An 18,527-nucleotide genomic window follows, 5' to 3' on the forward strand; every position below is an offset into this window, starting at 1 on the left:
AAATGCCAAGAGTGTGCAAAGCTGTCATCAAGACAAAGGGTGGCTACTTTGAAGAATCTCAAATCTCAAATATATTTTGATTTGTTTAACACTTTTTTGGTTACTACATGATTCCATATGTGTTATTTCATAGTTTTGATGTCTTCATTTACTATTCTACAATGTAGAAAATCTATATATTTTTATTTATTTATAATAATACAAAAAAAACTTGAATAAGTAGGTGTGTCCTAACTTTTGACTGGTACTGTATATAAAATACAATTAATATGATAGGATATAACACAACTATGTTATTGACCAGAGTGGGATTGTAAATCAAGTAAATTGTTGTTTTTCATCCAATTAAACTTTAAAACTCTTTGTCAGCACTCAGCAATAAGGAAAGTTACTGAAGTATGTCTGATTTATACTTTACTAGTCTCCCAACTCATGCGCAAACGTGACTCAATGGATAATCATTAGGCCTAGATTACTATTAGGCAATATCCCGTACACGATTACTCAATCGGTGTTGACAACAAAGTTTCAAGGGTTTTTGTGAAAAAGTGGACAACGTCAGGGGAGTGTTTGCAAACAAAGACCAGCCACGTGGAGGACAAAGGTACGTTGGGAAGTGCTGTTTCTGATTCCACAACTGAAATACACTACCCATAAGCACCAATATTTCTAGTTGACTAGGTCGGCATATCCCGAGGATGTGACATGTATCTCCGTGTGATGTTTACACTTTGCTACAGTTCTTTGTCTCAAGCATAATAAATCATGATGTCTGGGGCATAGATACATGTATTTTTTTGTATAAGAAACATTGCCATCATACCATTTTTGGATCAAGAATTTTCGGATCAACATTTTCAGAACTTTTTTCTTATTTTTTTCAGCACTCGAAATAGCCGAGGCGGCTCATACGAAAACTCCAGGATAAGGTAAAGTCTTTAGTCCTAACGTACTGTAAAGATAGTATTTAATACCCTACGTGTATTTCAATACGTTCTTGTATTCAATTGTGGCACTGGATAGTCGTATCCTGTTTAAGTGAATTTGGTGTGCCTTTGTTGAGCTAAGCATAATTAAGCACCGTTCAAGGTTGACGAGAAGAGGTCATCGACAATAAAAACAAAAGCTACCAGATAGGCTAATGTATAATTTATGAGATTATAATGCCTGCCATAAAGAGAACTCACGGGGTTTGAACTTTTTTGCAGTTGTTATTGTGCATATGGCTACATGCATTTTATTAAAAACGATTTGACATTCACGTTCCATTAATTGGTGCATCAATATTGACATATAATCATTATAATGGTCGATTCCACGATGCATAATATGTCAATTCTGATCAGAATTTCATCTGCTCAAATATTTTGTGATTTGCTTGTTTATTGTGCGTAATTATACCGAGGCTATATGACCATTCCCAATTTAGAATTCGCCTATAAACGAATCTCTCAAAAAAGACACATGACAAGATAGACATTCGGTCACTCTGGCTAGATAAGTGATAGCTGCATAGAACACTTTGTTGGTGTCTTTATGGCCAGGGCCTGGCTTTTTTTGCTGGGGGGGGGGGGGGGGGCTCTCAATGTAGTATTGAGAGTCAGAATAGTAGAATTCATCAGGTGCAACTTCGATATTTGGTTGTGCATCAGCAATTTTTCCCTTGTGTCAGTCACTGACAGCCACTCAATTAGCCATTTCAGCTAATAATTTCTAGATGGGTAGTTAGTCCAGCCAGCAATCCATCTAAACTTGTAGTAATCATGGCCAAATACGGACTGGACACCCAAGGCACATGCCCAGGGTCCCTGACCTCCAGGGGGCCCCATTGATTTTGTTAGTCATTCTCACTCAGATATCATATTAACATGGCATAAGTCATGGCAAAATGTGTAGAATTTCAGGAAATGTACTATAAAACTCATGTTTCTCTCCGAAGTCAAGAGGGGGTCCACTAAAAGGGGGTCCCGCTTAGGGCCCCCAAAAGGCTAGAGCCACTGGCAAAACCTGACTTTCTTTGTGTTGCTTGATTAGAAGGAGGTGCTACGGACAATGATAAGCACACGCTAACAGGTTCCGCTTGTGCGTCTGGCTGTGTGTGCCAGGTTAAATATAGCCTGGAGGGAGAATGGCCTAATTTATCAGTAAAGCCAGACGCATTCGCTTTATTAACGACCTCTGTCCAGTACGTGCTCACGGAGGGACGGGGCACATGCTGGTGCCTCCAAGACAATGCAAGCAAATGTCAACTTCTTTATCTTTACGAGAAAGCAGTTGCTATGAAGGATTCCATTTTTAGAAGTAATTAAACGTGTATGGTTTGAGATCGTCAGCATAGGATAGCCCACGCCTGTGGGTGTGTGTGCGTGCCTTCCTGTGTTCCTGTTTCACTTTTACCATCTTACCAAAGTCAGAAAACATTAGACAAAATGTGTGAGTTGATGAACAGACATGGTATACTTTATACCCGTTTAATATCCCTCCGCCTTGCCACTCTGTGGAGGTGAACAAAAGATACTTCAGAAGAGGAGGACGAGGCTCTCTCCCAGAATGGATTGACATTGATCTGGTTTGGCAGTCAGCCTTTCCGTTCGGCCCACGCAGTTAGATGATCACCGCTGAAAAGACTGTAGGCCCGGTTTTAACCGGCTTCGCAGATAGCTAGCCCACTGTTGAAAACATGATGACGTGATGCCTGTCTTTCCTTCACCTGGTTTCTTTCACAACAAACGCAATTGACATTTGGGGTGGGCCCCGCTACCGTTGCACAACAACCTCTCTCTCTCTATAGTCTCTGTGATTATGGCCTTGTCAACTGTTGCACTGTGCCCCCGGGGCACAACTTAGCCGTTACTCTCTCGCGGGAATTCCACTAATGGTCCGTATGTAGCCAAACGTAGCTGCTGCTCATGTTGGTATCTGTACTGATGGCGCAATAGCCATGACAGAGAGATACAGTGGAGTGGTAACACACGTGCAAGCAGTTGCTCCCTACGCCACTTGGGTACACTGCAGCATCCACCTAGAGGCTCTTGGGTACACTGCAGCATCCACCTAGAGGCTCTTGGGTACACTGCAGCATCCACCGAGAGGCTCTCGCTGTCAAGTGAATGCCTGACAGCTTTGTTAAGGCAAGGTTCCTAAACTCTTGTGTATTTTCTGCACTATGCACTGATATGGGCTGCAACCATGTAACGCTTTTACAACATACAGAAATGCGCTTTTTATCAAGGGGAAAAGTATTGAAACCTTTTTTTAAATAGAGAGACGAGCTTAAAGTTTTCTTTACTGACCATAATTTTCACTTGTCTGACCGCTTGCATGATGACTAGTTTCTCACACAACTGGTCTATCTGGGTGATGTTTTTCTCGCCTGAATGATCTGAATCTAGGATTACAGGGACTCTCCTCAACTGCATTCAATGTGGGCGGGACAAAATTGAGGCTATGATTAAGAAGTTGGAGTTCTTCTCTGCCTGCATTAATAAGGACAGCACACAGGTATTTCCATCATTGTATGATTTTTGTGTGTGCAAATGAACTCAAGTTTACGGACAATGTCAAATGTGATATAGAGAAGCACCTGAGTGAGTTGGGTGTGCAATCCCGGATGACACAAACAACTTGATCCATTATCCCTTCCATGCCCTGCCTCCAGTCCACTTACCGATATCTGAACAAGAGAGCCTCATCGAAATTGCAACAAGCGGTTCTGTGAAAATGTAATTTAATCAGAAGCCACTGCCAGATTTCTGGATTGGGCTGCGCTCAGAGTGTCCTGCTTTGGCAAATCGTGCTGTTAAGACACTGATGCCCTTTGCAACATATGCCTATGTGAGAGTGGATCCTCGGCCCTCACTAGCATGAAAACTAAATACAGGCACAGACGGTGTGTGGAAAATGATTTAAGACACACTCTCCAATACAACCCAACAATGCAGAGTTATGTGCATCCTTTCAAGAACACCTGTGGTGAGTTATTCACCATTTTCAATGAACAAATACGGTTTTATATGTAAGATGGCTAAATAAAGAGCACAATTATTGATTATTATTATTTTATTATTTGTGCCCTGGTCACTTCTTATGAGCCGGGTTGTGACAAAAACAAACTCTCGTTCTTATGTTTAATACATTTATTGTATAGTGTGTGTGTGTAAGGCTTACAATGATGGCAAAAAACGACATTTGAGAGTGCGCTGACCCTGGTGCTGGAGGGGGTGCGCAGCTGGAGGTTGAATGTTTGAAGGGGTTCGGAACTATAAAAAGTTTGAGAAACACTGCTCTACTGTGATGCAAGATACTGTATCTCTACCCTGAAGGCTTTGGAATTGTTTGTTCAACTCGTTCTCTTCTCACTGAAGCGCAAAGTAGGTTGTTTCCCTTATGACTTCGTTATATCTACTGCCTCTGTTGTGTACTTCTTTTCTCAAATTCATCACAGCAACAATGGTTCAAGTTAAGCTTAAGTTCACGTAGCTTGTATAACTTCATTTATACTTATATATTGTACGATTTGATCTCGAGTTACACAGGCTTAAAACACATCTATAACACATGTATAATCAGATCTACAGTTCGATAGGGTATAACGCAAAACATATAAGCTGATTTACACTTATATAGGCTTATAACATTCTCTCTCTCTCTCTATAATGTATCGGGTATAATCTGATTTAAACATACAGGACTGTAAAACCTGTAAATGGTAGCTTGATCCACACATTCATTTACCAATTTATAAATGATTTTCTGTCTTTCTTCCAGGTATCTGGTAGTTCTACAGAGCAGCAGCCATGGTGTTGATCCTGGGCAGACGGCTGAACAGGGAGGACTCTGGGACCCGGGACTCCCCCGCTGTCAAACGAAAGGTGCACACCAAACCCACTAATTTCATCAGAATTCAGAGTTCATCTTAGCTGTTTATTTTGTCCAAAAATGTAAACAATATACTGAAATTATACTGCGGAGCATTTGTGTTGATTTTAAATCCAGTGTGTTTATCTTGTCTTGAAAAGCTATTAGAAGTGCAAATTGAAGCAATCATTCCCCAGTGGCAAATAAAAACATAATAAAACATAGTAAAACATAATAAAACATAGTAAAACATAGTAAAACATAATAAAACATAATAAAACATAGTAAAACATAATAAAACATAATAAAACATAGTAAAACATAATAAAACATAGTAAAACATAATAAAACATAATAAATGTGACGACCCTCCCACTCTGTCTGCCGTATTCTGTCTTTGTTCTTGTTTCCTTATTAGGATGCCGGTGGGCGGAGTTGGGAGGGTCGTCAGCTACATGGGAAACACCTGGGCCAGGTGTCTCCCAGGATAAATAGACCTCTTCAACATTCATGGAGGAGACTCTCTCCATGCAGACACCTTTTGTAGATTGTGTTGTGGTTCTTGGTGGCCTATTGTTTGTTTGCTTTGGCACCTTTCATCACCCTGCATTATCACATTCATTCATGCAAAACACTCATTTACACTACTGATTACTGATTATACACACCATTGTATATTATACTTAGTTGCTTTAGTTAATAAATACATACTTTGCTACTCCTTATCTCCACGTTGTCTCCCTTTGTTACGGGCTTTGAGCCGGTTCGTGACAAGTGGGGGCTCGTCCGGGATCTTTGAACTATTGGTTTGGGAGACCGTGGAGGTACGTGTTTAGTTTGAATATGGTGTTTGAGTGTGATCGGCCCAGTATTGGTTGCCTTTGTTGTTTGGTTTGTGTGCTGCGTTGGAGAGAGTATAATGGTTAGTTTCCAGGCCCTGCCTAGCCTGAACTCTTGTTCTACTTTCTGTTGGGACGTCAGTCTGAAGTGAGTAATCTGCTGTGTACCTCGGTGGGAGATTTGGGTAGGGTAGTGGAACTTGCTACCCGGAGCTATAGCCTTTTTCCCCTGATAGGTTTAGCGACGTGTTTCATTTTTTGGAATATGTTGGGCATGAATGAATGTGATAATGCAGGGTGATGAAAGGTGCCAAAGCAAACAAACAATAGGCCACCAAGAACCACAACACAATCTACAAAAGGTGTCTGCATGGAGAGAGTCTCCTCCATGAATGTTGAAGAGGTCTATTTATCCTGGGAGACACCTGGCCCAGGTGTTTCCCATGTAGCTGACGACCCTCCCAACTCCGCCCACCGGCATCCTAATAAGGAAACAAGAACAAAGACAGAATACGGCAGACAGAGTGGGAGGGTCGTCACATAAAACATAGTAAAACATAATAAAACATAGTAAAACATAATAAAACATAATAAAACATAATAAAACATAGTAAAACATAATAAAACATAGTAAAACATAATAAAACATAATAAAACATAGTAAAACATAATAAAACATAATAAAACATAATAAAACATAATAAAACATAGTAAAACATAATAAAACATAATAAAACATAGTAAAACATAATAAAACATAGTAAAACATAATAAAACATAGTAAAACATAATAAAACATAATAAAACATAGTAAAACATAATAAAACATAGTAAAACATATTAAAACATAATAAAACATCATAAAACATCATAAAACATCATAAAAACATAGTAAAATATAATTGGCCTAGAAGCTAAACACACAGTTACATTCCCCCTTCCCCACCCCCTTAGTTTACTAGTCAATGCAGGAACACCACTTTGGACCATAAAATCAAACTCATCATTAAACATTTTCTCCCTCCCCAAGGTGTTCGAGGTGGACTCCAAGACGCTGACCGGTAATGAAGTGCTGGACTTCTCCTCCGGCTCCTCCCACTCAGAGGCCATTTTGCAGGTGTTCAATGAGTTCCGCGACAGCCGCCTCTTCACCGACGTGGTCATCAGCGTGCAGGGCCGCGAGTTCCCCTGCCACCGCGCTGTGCTCTCTGCCTGCTCCTCCTACTTCCGCGCTATGTTCTGCAACGACCACCGTGAGTCACGCGAGATGCTGGTGGAGATCAATGGCATTCTGGCCGAGGCCATGGACTCCTTCCTCAGCTACGTCTACACAGGTCGCGCCAAGATCACCACCGACAACGTGCAGTTCCTATTCGAGACCTCCAGCCTCTTCCAGATCTCCACGCTGCGTGAAGCCTGCGCCAAGTTCCTAGAAGACCAACTAGACCCTTGCAACTGCTTGGGAATCCAGCGATTCGCAGATGCCCACTCTCTGAAACAGCTAGCCAGCCGCTGCCGCTCATACGCCCTGGCCAGCTTCCCTGATGTGGCCCAACACGAGGAGTTCCTGGACCTGAGGAGGGACGAGCTGGAGGAGTACATCTGCAGTGATGAACTGGCCATCGGGAAGGAGGAGGTGGTGTTTGAGGCGGTGATGCGCTGGGTGTACCACAGTGTGGAGCCCCGGAGGCCCGTGCTTAAAGAACTGCTGCACCACGTCCGCCTGCCCCTGCTGCACCCCAACTACTTTGTCCAGACAGTGGAAGGAGATCAGATCATTCAGACCGCTCCAGAGTGCTACCAGCTCCTCCACGAGGCCCGACGGTACCACGTACTGGGCAACGAGATGATGTCACCCAGAACCCGCCCACGCAGGTATAGTGCAGGGGATGCTGGGAGGTGTAGTTCAGAGGGATCCAACTTAGTCACTCTCTTCTATTCATTTCAATACAACTTTATTTTCCCTCAAGGATAAATGAATATGGAACATCTTTTGGGACCGAATGTTCTGATACATCTAAGTAGGGCTAGTTATCTGTATTGTGTATGTTTCTCTGGAGTGGTGCTGTGTTGTGCATTCAAATCAAGTCACATTTGATTTGTGACAGGGGGCTGAATACAACATTACTCTGAAATGTTTACTTACAAGTCCTTTCCCAACAATGCAGAGTTAGAAACTACCACCAAAGAAAAGGAAATAGTATCACAATAAAATAACCATAACGAGGCTATATACAAGGAATACCGGCACCAAGCCACTGTGCAGGGATACAAGGTAGTTGAGGTAATGAATGTCATATGTACATGTAGGTCGGGGTAAAGAGACATTGTTGTTGCTCTGTGTAGTGTTTCTGTGTTGTTGTTGTATTTCTCCACAGCGTCTCGTGTTTAGTTTATTTGTTATTTGGCATATATGCTGAAACAGGAAGTGTTGTGACTGTGTACGGTACAGTTCCAGATCTATCTTCTTCCTCGCCAGAGAGCTGGAAAGCAGATTATGGGTCATTTCTATTTCCTCTTGGCTTGTCACTTATCTGGCACTCCTTTTACGGAGATTAACTCGGATCCCAAAGTATTAGAAATGTCCGTTTGCAAACGAAAACACCTGCCGTTTATCTTAGCTTTCCTCTTAGTTCGGTCAAATAACCACCCACCTTTTCTTCTGTGAGGGAGAGAGATGAGACCGAGAGAAAGGTGAGGTAGAATGTCAGTGCCCGCTGTTCACTGTTTTCTCCTCCACACTAGACGGTTTGTTCATGAACTCATAACCCTTTGCTTGTGTGTTATTGTGCAGACAGAGACTCATTTAGTTTGTTCTGTAGTCCCATTTTGAGATGGAAATGTGTCATGAGGTGGAAAGCCATACACATTCCGGTTTGCTGACAGAATAGGTAGTTTGCAAGCATTCGTAGCCTGAACCACATGTGCGTTGGATCTGTGTGAAGCAGTGTGTCACATACAATCCTCTTTATTTTAATGTTGTTTGTTTGTGTACAATATACTGTAGATAGGTTCATGTGAGTGTGTGTGGCTCTGAGTTCATCCATATCATTTTCCATTGCTCTTAAAAAGCAACCTAGATACATACAGTATCTGCTGTTTAGATGCCACTGGTTTAAACACTGCTGTTCTCTTGTCTATGGAGTTGTTAAGTATTATTTGACTCTGGGTGTCAGTTAGATAGCCGGGAGGTGACGTGTCTCTCTCAGGCGTACCGTGTCAGTATCCAGGCAGATCACAACAGACCAGACATAGAGCCTCCTGTATGTTTGTCTTTGTCTGTGTGTGTAGCCTCGGGGGCCACGAGTTTCAGCTCCTGCCAACAGATGCATGCCATCTCCATTCTCCACCCTCCAAACCCCAAAATGGTCCCCATGGGGAAAGTCTGGGGTTCTGACTGCCCTCTATTGATCTCTCACATACATGTGTCTGACCTGAGCTAATCTTTACCAGACAGGTGGGGAATGTAGGACAATATAGGCTAATATAGGCAAAAGTGCACAAAACACGTTGTTAACTAGCATGTCATTGAGTTTGATTTCGAGTTAGCTTAGCATTTCATCCAGGTGGGGATGTTTTGAAGTTTAATTATAAAGATGAATGTTTCTTTGACAGTATCGTGGAGTTGAAGGGGATTACATTTACATTACATTTAAGTCATTTAGCAGACGCTCTTATCCAGAGCGACTTACAAATTGGTGCATTCACCTTATGAATGCACCATCAGGTGTCTCCGGAAGGTGGTGATTGACTCCGCTGTCCTGGCGTCGTGAGGGAGTTTGTTCCACCATTGGGGAGCCAGAGCAGCGAACAGTTTTGACTGAGCTGAGCGGGAACTGTACTTCCTCAGTGGTAGGGAGGCGAGCAGGCCAGAGGTGGATGAACGCAGTGCCCTTATTTGGGTGTAGGGCCTGATCAGAGCCTGGAGGTACTGAGGTGCCGTTCCCCTCACAGCTCCGTAGGCAAGCACCATGGTCTTGTAGCGGATGCGAGCTTCAACTGGAAGCCAGTGGAGAGAGCGGAGGAGCGGGGTGACGTGAGAGAACTTGGGAAGGTTGAACACTAGACGGGCTGCGGCGTTCTATCATGCTATAGCCCTGGCATACACTTTCCAAACAGGCCCGATTGGGAAGCATTTGGATGTATTATTGAGGTCATTGATATTCAGTGGAGTAGAGCCTTTAGTAGGTCAATTCTGTTCTTAAGAAGACTGTGCATTTTGCCAGGCAGACAAATACAATCATGGAAAGTATTACACAAACACGTTGTGAATTACCAATCTAAAGCTGTGCAGCATACTGCCTTCTCTCTTTCACTTTAGTCATGAATCAAAACTGATTCGCCTGTATTGTGGTATTGCTGGGTTGTGTCTTGTTGCCGTCTCATTTTTCCACTATTACCTGTAGAGGTCGACCGATTATGATTTTTCAACGCCGATACCAATACCGATTATTGGAGGGCCAAGAAAGCCGATACCGATTATTCGGACGATTTGTATTTATTTATTTGTAATAATGACAATTACAACAATACTGAATGAACACTTATTTTAACTTAATATAATACATCAATAAAATCAATTTAACCTCAAGTAAATAATGCAAAAACAAAGTGTTGGAGAAGAAAGTGAAAGTGCAATATGTGCTATGTAAGAAAGCTAACATTTCAGTTCCTTGCTCAGAACCTGAGAACAAATGAAAGCTGTTGGTTCCTTTTAACATGAGTCTTCAATTTTCCCAGGTAAGAAGTTTTAGGTTGTAGTTATTATAGGACTATTTCCCTCTATACCATTTGTATTTCATTAACCTTTGATTATTGGATGTTCTTATAGGCACTTTAGTATTGCCAGTGTAACAGTATAGCTTCCGTCCCTCTCCTCGCTCCTCCCTGGGCTCGAACCAGCAACACAACGACAACAGCCACCATCGAAGCAACGTTACCCATGCAGAGCAAGGGGAACAACTACTGGAAGGCTCAGAGAGAGTGACATTTGAAACGCTATTAGCGCGCTAACTAGCTAGCCATTTCACTTCGGTTACACCAGCCTCGGGAGTTGATAGGCTTGAAGTCATAACCAATGCTTGACGCACAACAAAGAGCTGCTGGCAAAACGCACAAAAGTGCTGTTTGAATGAATGTTTACGTGCCTGCTTCTGCCTACCACCGCTCAGTCAGATACTTAGATACTTGTATGCTTGTATGCTCAGTCAAATTATATGCAACGCAGGACACACTAGATAATATCTAGTAATATCATCAACCATGTGTAGTTAACTAGTGATTATGATTGATTGTTTTTTATAAGATAAGTTTAATGCTAGCTAGCAACTTACCTTGGCTTACTGCATTCGCGTAACAGGCAGTCTCCTTGTGGAGTGTAACAAGAGAGAGGCAGGTCATATTGTGTTGGACTAGTTTAACTGTAAGGTTGCAAGATTGGATCCCCCGAGCTGACAAGGTGAAAATCTGTCGTTCTGCCCCTGAACGAGGCAGTTAACCCACCGTTCCTAGGCCGTCATTGAAAATAAGAATGTGTTCTTAACTGACTTGCCTAGTTAAATAAAGGTAAAAAAATAATTTAAAAAAAGTCTATATTTTTTTAAATCGGCAAATTGGCGCCCAAAAAATACCAATTTCCGATTGTTATGAAAACTTCAAATTGGCCCTAATTAATCGGCCATTCCGATTAATCGTCGACCTCTAATTACCTGTATTGTGTATGTTCATCTGGAGTGGTGCTGTGTTGTGTATTGTTGCTCTGTGTAGTGTTTCTGTGTTGACTTATTTCTCCACAGCAACTAGTGTTTTGTTTATTTGTTATTTTGTTGTGTCTTGTCACTGTGCTGTTGTTTTATTACTGCCCCACCTCACCTTCATTGTGACCTTTTCTTCCCCTCTCCTATTCTTATTCTCTCTCTCTCTGCAGGTCAACAGGCTTCTCAGAGGTGATCGTGGTGGTGGGGGGCTGTGAAAGGGTGGGGGGGTTCAACCTGCCTTACACAGAGTGTTACGACCCTGTGACAGGAGAGTGGAAGTCCCTGGCCAAGCTCCCAGAGTTCACCAAGTCAGAGTACGCCGTCTGTGCCCTCCGCAACGACATCCTGGTCTCAGGTGAGCTCCTCACCCTTTGCTTGCCACCCTAAGGAGAGATCAACACGGATTAGTCATGGAAGAATGTCATATTGATTATTTAAAAAATGAATAGGTTATGTCATGACAGAGATCAGGAAGTACTTATGGGAGTTACCAATTCCAATTGGTAAATTAGTATTAACCCTCTTTCATTGTTTAACTAGAAAGACTGGTTAAGTCTGTACCATATAGCTGTCACTTAATCAGTTGTCTTGAAAATAAACGAGACGAGGAAAGGAACCACTTAACACTATTGGAGGAAAGGAGACTATAGCTCTATTAAGGGAAGAACTCTTTTAAAGCCTATTAATACGCAGCCTTAAGAGAACCTCAGCTATGTGGTCCCTCACTGTGGAGTAAAGGAAAGGGAGTAATGTGATGGCCGTTTGCCACGTATTTGTTATACTCCAGCCCGTTTTAAAAAGAAGAAAATGTAAGAGCAGCATCTGGACACACTCTGCAGGCGTGGTGCCCAGGGAGGCCCTTATTGGCCAGCTCATGCATCTCTTCCCATTGGCCAAGAGCCAGGGTCACATGGCTCTTTGCTCTTTATAGCTTTCAAGGATAAAGTCGCTTCTACAGTTTGATCTATGGTCAGTTTAAAATGTTTCCTCTAATGGTTGAGGTTAGTGTTTAGGGAAGGTTAGCTGATCCTAGATCTGTGTCAGTGGGCAACTTCTACCCAGAGTGTTTATAGCCTTTTGACTGGGCTGATTAATGCTGGGAGAAGTGTGCTGCCAAGTTTGGCACAAAATACCCTTTTTAAAGCCTCACTGGACCCAAATTGAACAGGGCAGCTGTATAATAACGTCATCTACACTCCCTAATGAAGACAGCATGGGTTCTATTGAAATACCATACCCCAGGCTTTCGCTCGAATTAGCTGTAAACAAACATTTAAACATATATTTTGTCATGACAGCTAACACATTAGAGGAGTTGGCTGCAAACTGATCTGAAACTATAGGCTAATAAAGAACCATCATCACAGAAACATATAAATCTATCCAACTTTGACAAAGGTTGTATTGGGTTTAATGTACATTGTGGGGTTTACATCATAGCATTGGTGCTAATTGGGATTGTTTTCGCTCAAAAGCAATTAATTAGCCTCAGATAACAAACATGCTAAAAGTACAAATCTTTTGTCTTGTACTCTACTTGTGCCAAGTCCTCACGTGTGAGCTATCAATCTCTCTCTCTCTGTTTCTCTCTCTCCCTCTGTCCCCCTCTCTCCTTCCCTCTCTGGCTCTCTCACATTCTCTGGAGGGTGTCACTGCAGCAGTACAGCTGCACTAAAGCCCCGTCTGAAATAGGATCAGAATGAGACGAGCATGGAACCCTCCAGTCTGTCTGGACCGTTACTGTCACTGACTGCGACCTTAACCCTGGACGTGACTGTCTTTCCCACACTGACCGCATAATTCAGCTCACAACACTCACTGTCAATGACCACAATATCTGACCAATAGTTTGTCTCCTCTAAGGGAATCCTGAGGTGAACTTTTATGTAATCGTCATGCCACATGGTCAAGATCAACGGTTCATTTTATTGGACTCCTGAGTGACATGTTTTGTATGTTAGGAAGATGTATGCAGTATCAACTGTCGACAGTTAGCAACGTTAGCAATGACATGTGTGGAAGAACAGGGGAATGTGGCTCAGAATCAGCATCACACACAGCATCAACCCTAAACATGACCCTGGCCATGACTGTCTTTCCCACAGTGACTGCATACTTGAGCTCACAACACTCACTATCAATGATCAATATGACCAAACGGTTCACCTCTCCACTCACCATTGTGGGAATCCATACTTGAGCTGGTGTCAGTGGGACATTTGGGTGGCCATTTGAGCACGTTAACCAAACCAACCATGTTTTGTATGATAGGAATATAACATTTCTTAGCTGAATTTGGCTGTATTCTCCCTGATTATATGAATGTATACTGTATGAAAAGTCGACAGTTAGCCACGTTTATCTGAAGCTGCTTGGTCTGCTAGCATAGCTGCTATCAAGCTGGCTTGGCTTCCTTGAAAGCTTGAACACAGCCCGCGATATGGTTAACCCTTGTGGGTGGGACTGCGGATTGTTCTGGGCTTGTGGCTGTTTAAATCACTGCTGTTGTCCATCTGCCCTGCGACCTGTCCTGGCTTGAGCTGCATGGAGTACGAGCAGTAGCCAACGTTGCTACCATGCTGTCAAAAGCTAATGAAGAGGACAGTGTTTCTCTATCACCGGTGCGTGATCTTTTAAATCAACAAAAATATGTCTAAAAGCAGTTGTCACAGCAACAGGAAAATAGCTTCAAGAGCTTTATCCAAATAATTGTCCATTCAACTAACAAAAGAATGGACGATCTGACCAGAGATGTCCAGTACCTTAACAACAGTTTGTAGTTCTACCAGGAAGAGGTGGATGTCCTGAAAGAGGCTTGCAGCAAGATGACAACAAACTGTAAGTCTGTGAGAGATTACATCAGCAAAGTCTGTTAATCATTATTAACAATGACTGGGAAAACAGATTATCTATTCCAGATGGAATAATATTGTTGTGGATGGCATACCAGAGTCTCTACATGTGAACTGGACAGAGTCTGAGGTGAAATTGAGAAATATTATCCCAGAAAAGCTGCAGATGGATCATAGGAAGATTGAGGTGGAGCACGCCCACGGGACTGGAAAACCTGTAACCGGCCCACGGGACTGGAAAACCTGTAACCAGCCCAGGTGACAGACACAGGCCAATAGTGGTCAAGTTCCTAAGGTTCATGGATAAGATGGCTGCTCTGAAGAGAGCCAAGAACTTGAGAGGAACCAACATCTTCCTCAACAAGGACTACTCGTAAGCTGTGTGCCAGAGGCAAAAAATAACGGCCAGAGACGGTGGGGATTTGCTACAGCAGGGCAATTGTCAATCCTCCCTCCCAAAAATCTGGGAGAAGTGAGAGGGCTACATCACACACACACACACACACAGACACACACACACACACACACACACACACACACACACACACACACACACACACACACACACACACACACACACACACACACACACACACACACACACACACACACACACACACACACACACACACACACACACACACACACACACACACACACTGTGCACCAACTGACACTCACAAGTGCCTGATTGACTGACTTTATTGGCCGAACAAAGTTATTTTCATGCTTTTTTATTTATTCTTATATTATGTCTATCTCTGATAAGTTACCCGGGAAAGGGCTAAAAATAGCCCATATTAATATATATATGTAGCCTTAGAAATATGGTTAATGAAATCAATAACTTCCTAACAACAGATAACATATACAGTTACTGATATTCAGATACTCATATACAGTTGAAGACGGAAGTTTCCATACACCTTAGCCAAATACATTTAAACTCAGTTTTTCACAATTACTAACATCCTAATCCTAATAAAAAATCCCTGTCTTAGGTCAGTAAGGATCACCACTTTATTTAAAAATGTGAAATGTCAGAATAATAGTAGAGAGACTTATTTCTTTCAGCTTTTATTTCTTTCATCACATTCCTAGTTTGATATAAACTCAATTAGTATTTGGTAGGATTGCCTTTAAATTGTTTAACTTGGGTCAAATGTTTTGGGTAGCCTTCCACAAGCTTCCCACAATAAGTTGTTTGAAGGCACAGTCAATTTATTGTATGTAAACTTCTGACCCACTGGAATTATGATACAGTGAAATAATCTGTCTGTAAACAATTGTTGGAAAAATTACTTGTGTCATGCACAGAGTAGATGTCCTAACCAACTTGCCAAAACTATAGTTTGTCAACAAGAAATGTGTACAGTGGTTGAAAAATGAGTTTTAATGACTCCAACCTTAGTGTGTGTAAACTTCCGACTTTAACTGTATAAGCCCTCTCTGAGACCCACTTAGATAATTCCTTTGATGATACAGCAGTAGCAATACATCTACAGAAGATACGGGAATGGGAACATTTTTGCTTGTCATTTAGAGTTTTGTAAAGTTAGTGTGGGTGAGGTGGACAAATTATTGTTGTCCATCAATAATGAGAAACCACCTGGTATTGACAACTTAGATGGAAAGCTACTGAGGATGGTAGCAGACTATATCCCCACTCCTATTTGTCATATCTTTCATCTGGATATGGATGAATGTTTTTGTCCTCATATCTGGAGGGAAGACAAAGTCATGCCACGACCCAAGAATGGTAAAGCACCCTTTACTGGTTCTAACAGCCGACCAATAGGCTTGTTGCCGATTCTTAGAAAACTTTGGGGGAAAAACGAATTAATTGCTATTTATCTGTAAACAAATTAATAACATACTTTACCTGCATTGCTTGCTGTTTGGGATTTTAGGCTGGTGTCATGACGTTGGCCTGGGGGTAAGTTTATGACAGTCATAAATACCTCTTCCCCCCTTTCTCCTCTCTCTACCCTACTGATGTGACATTTGAAAACCCCTTGGTTAACATAGAGAATCTGGGAACATCAGAAGGTGGGGGACTAGTAACCGGAAGGTTGCGAGTTCAAACCCCCGAGCTGACATGGTACAAATCTGTCATTCTGCTCCTGAACAGGCAGTTAACCACTGTTCCCAGGCTGTCATTAAAAATAAGAATATGTTCTTAACTGACTTGCCTGGTTAAATAAAGGTAAAATAAATTTTAAAAAATTAAAAAATTGAAGTACTTACTGAAAATGATGTCAGTTCGGTTGTCATCTGAGACAATAATAGGATGATATAAACTCTACAGTGGAAAGTCTACACATCAGAGTTATCGGATTCACATGGAATTGTTGTTCAATTTAAATGTTTGAATATAAAATTATTGGTGATGAGATTAAATGTAATTTTAGCTTCCAAATGAGAGATTTGGGCTTTCATAAGGTTAGGGCTCTGCTCAGTCAGTGGCCCGCCCCTGTGAAGAGACATGGGTTATACAACTTTTCAAACACACCCTTCTCGCTCCACTATATAAAGCCTTGACGAAAATGTAACCTTCTGTTCCGAGGATGTGAGGACAACGGTCCGATGTCAGAATGGTTCAGATAATAACTACAGAACGAAGCCAACCTCAGCGTGAGCTTTGGTTGCGAATGGTATGAACTTTGAACTTTTATTCACTACAGAAGTGATACCTCCTAGCCGTTGAATTAGCAACAGCAGCTGCAAACGTAGGCTAGGAAAGAACAGACAGAGTATTCCGTCTACCACACAACGACGTTACTACAACGTATTCAATTTACCACCAGAGACATTCTTCAAAGGTCTCGGTTGGGCAACACGGCCTTCCATCTACCACCAACCTACCGAAGCGCAGCTCAGTGTAAATATTCATTGCATATTCCTTTTCCAAATGGGCAGTAATTTAGAATGCATAACATACTGTATTTACAATAGCACAGCTTCGCCCTTTCTTTCACTCAAACCCAGCCCCTTTTCTTTTGTCTAACCAACTGTCATATCTGTTCCGCCCTTTATGACTTAATTTGTAATCAAGGTATAATTCATTCTGTGTTTATGTAATTCTGTGTGATTAGTTAAGTATTTAGTAAATAAATATTTAACCCAATTTTGTATTGCTGATTCAACTTGTTAGCCAGGGTTCGTGAAGGTTTACAAGAATTTACAACTTTCAGATGAGACTGAATTAAGGTGACGATTAATATTGACTGCTATTGATGTAAAATATTACTAGGTCTTTAAGAGTTTATTCGGAAGATAACAGCTCTATAAATATTATTTTGTGGTGCCTCTAGTTAATTACATTTTCATGATTAGCTCAACCAGGTAATATTAATTACGGAGAAAGGATTTTATAGGATAGCATGTCATATCACTTAATCCGGCATAGCCAAAGACACGACACTGGGTTTCTGTACCGCACTTTGTGACATCAGCTGATGTAAGAAGGGCTTTATGAATACATTTGATTGACTTTCAGCATGCTTGATAACATCACAAATGACGGGACTGACACAAATGATTGATGAATGGTTGAAAGAAAGGAATAACAATAAGATTGTGGGAGCTGTATTGATAGATTTTAGTGCTGCTTTTGATGTTATTGACCATAACTAGTTATTGGCTTTCAAACTCTGCCATATCACAGAAGCCTGTGTGTCTATGTATGCTAATGATTCAACATTATACACGTAAGCAACCACGTCTAGTGAAATCACTGCAACCCTGTTTGTTTTAGAATGGATGACCAGTAATAAACTAATCCTGAACATCTCTGAAACTAAAAGCATTGTATTTGGTACAGTTTTCCCTAAGTTCTAAACCTCCACTAAATCTGATAGTGAATAATGTGGCTGTTGAGCATGTTGAGGAGACTAAATGACTTGGTGTTACGTTGAATACAAAAACTTTCATGGTAAAAACACATTGATTAAATGGTTAAAAAGATGGGGAGAGGTCTGTCCGTGATAAAGAGATGCTCTGCTTTTTTGGCACCCCACTCCACAAAACAAGTCCTGCAGTGCCAAGTTTGATCCAATCTTGATTACTTCCCAGTCATATGCTCAGGTGCTGCAAAGAAGGACCTAGAAAAACGTGTTCTTCACTGTAATCGGAGGGATAATATCAACAGTATGCATGCCGGTCTCTCTTGGCTAAAAGTAAAGGAGAGACTGATTGCATGGAACTACCTTTCATCTCGGATT

General features: G+C 41.7%; 1 protein-coding gene across 2 annotated transcripts in view; it reads left to right on the plus strand.

The window, feature by feature from the left end:
- Positions 1–552: 552 nt before the first annotated feature.
- The window catches only part of LOC124041650 (kelch-like protein 24), a 63,819-nt gene continuing 45,844 nt past the window's right edge, over positions 553–18,527 (plus strand). Inside the window, exons 1-5 of one of the 2 annotated variants that reach the window (XM_046359468.1) lie at positions 553–604; positions 885–929; positions 4,768–4,871; positions 6,727–7,571; positions 11,623–11,807. In XM_046359468.1, coding sequence (XP_046215424.1) covers positions 4,797–4,871; positions 6,727–7,571; positions 11,623–11,807 — 1,105 coding nt within the window. In that variant the 5' untranslated portion in view covers positions 553–604; positions 885–929; positions 4,768–4,796. Of the gene's footprint in view, positions 605–657; positions 930–4,767; positions 4,872–6,726; positions 7,572–11,622; positions 11,808–18,527 lie in introns of those variants that run through there. The other variant, XM_046359467.1, reaches the window with a different exon arrangement.

Source organism: Oncorhynchus gorbuscha, linkage group LG08 (assembly GCF_021184085.1).
Source record: "Oncorhynchus gorbuscha isolate QuinsamMale2020 ecotype Even-year linkage group LG08, OgorEven_v1.0, whole genome shotgun sequence".
NCBI lineage: Eukaryota > Metazoa > Chordata > Actinopteri > Salmoniformes > Salmonidae > Oncorhynchus > Oncorhynchus gorbuscha.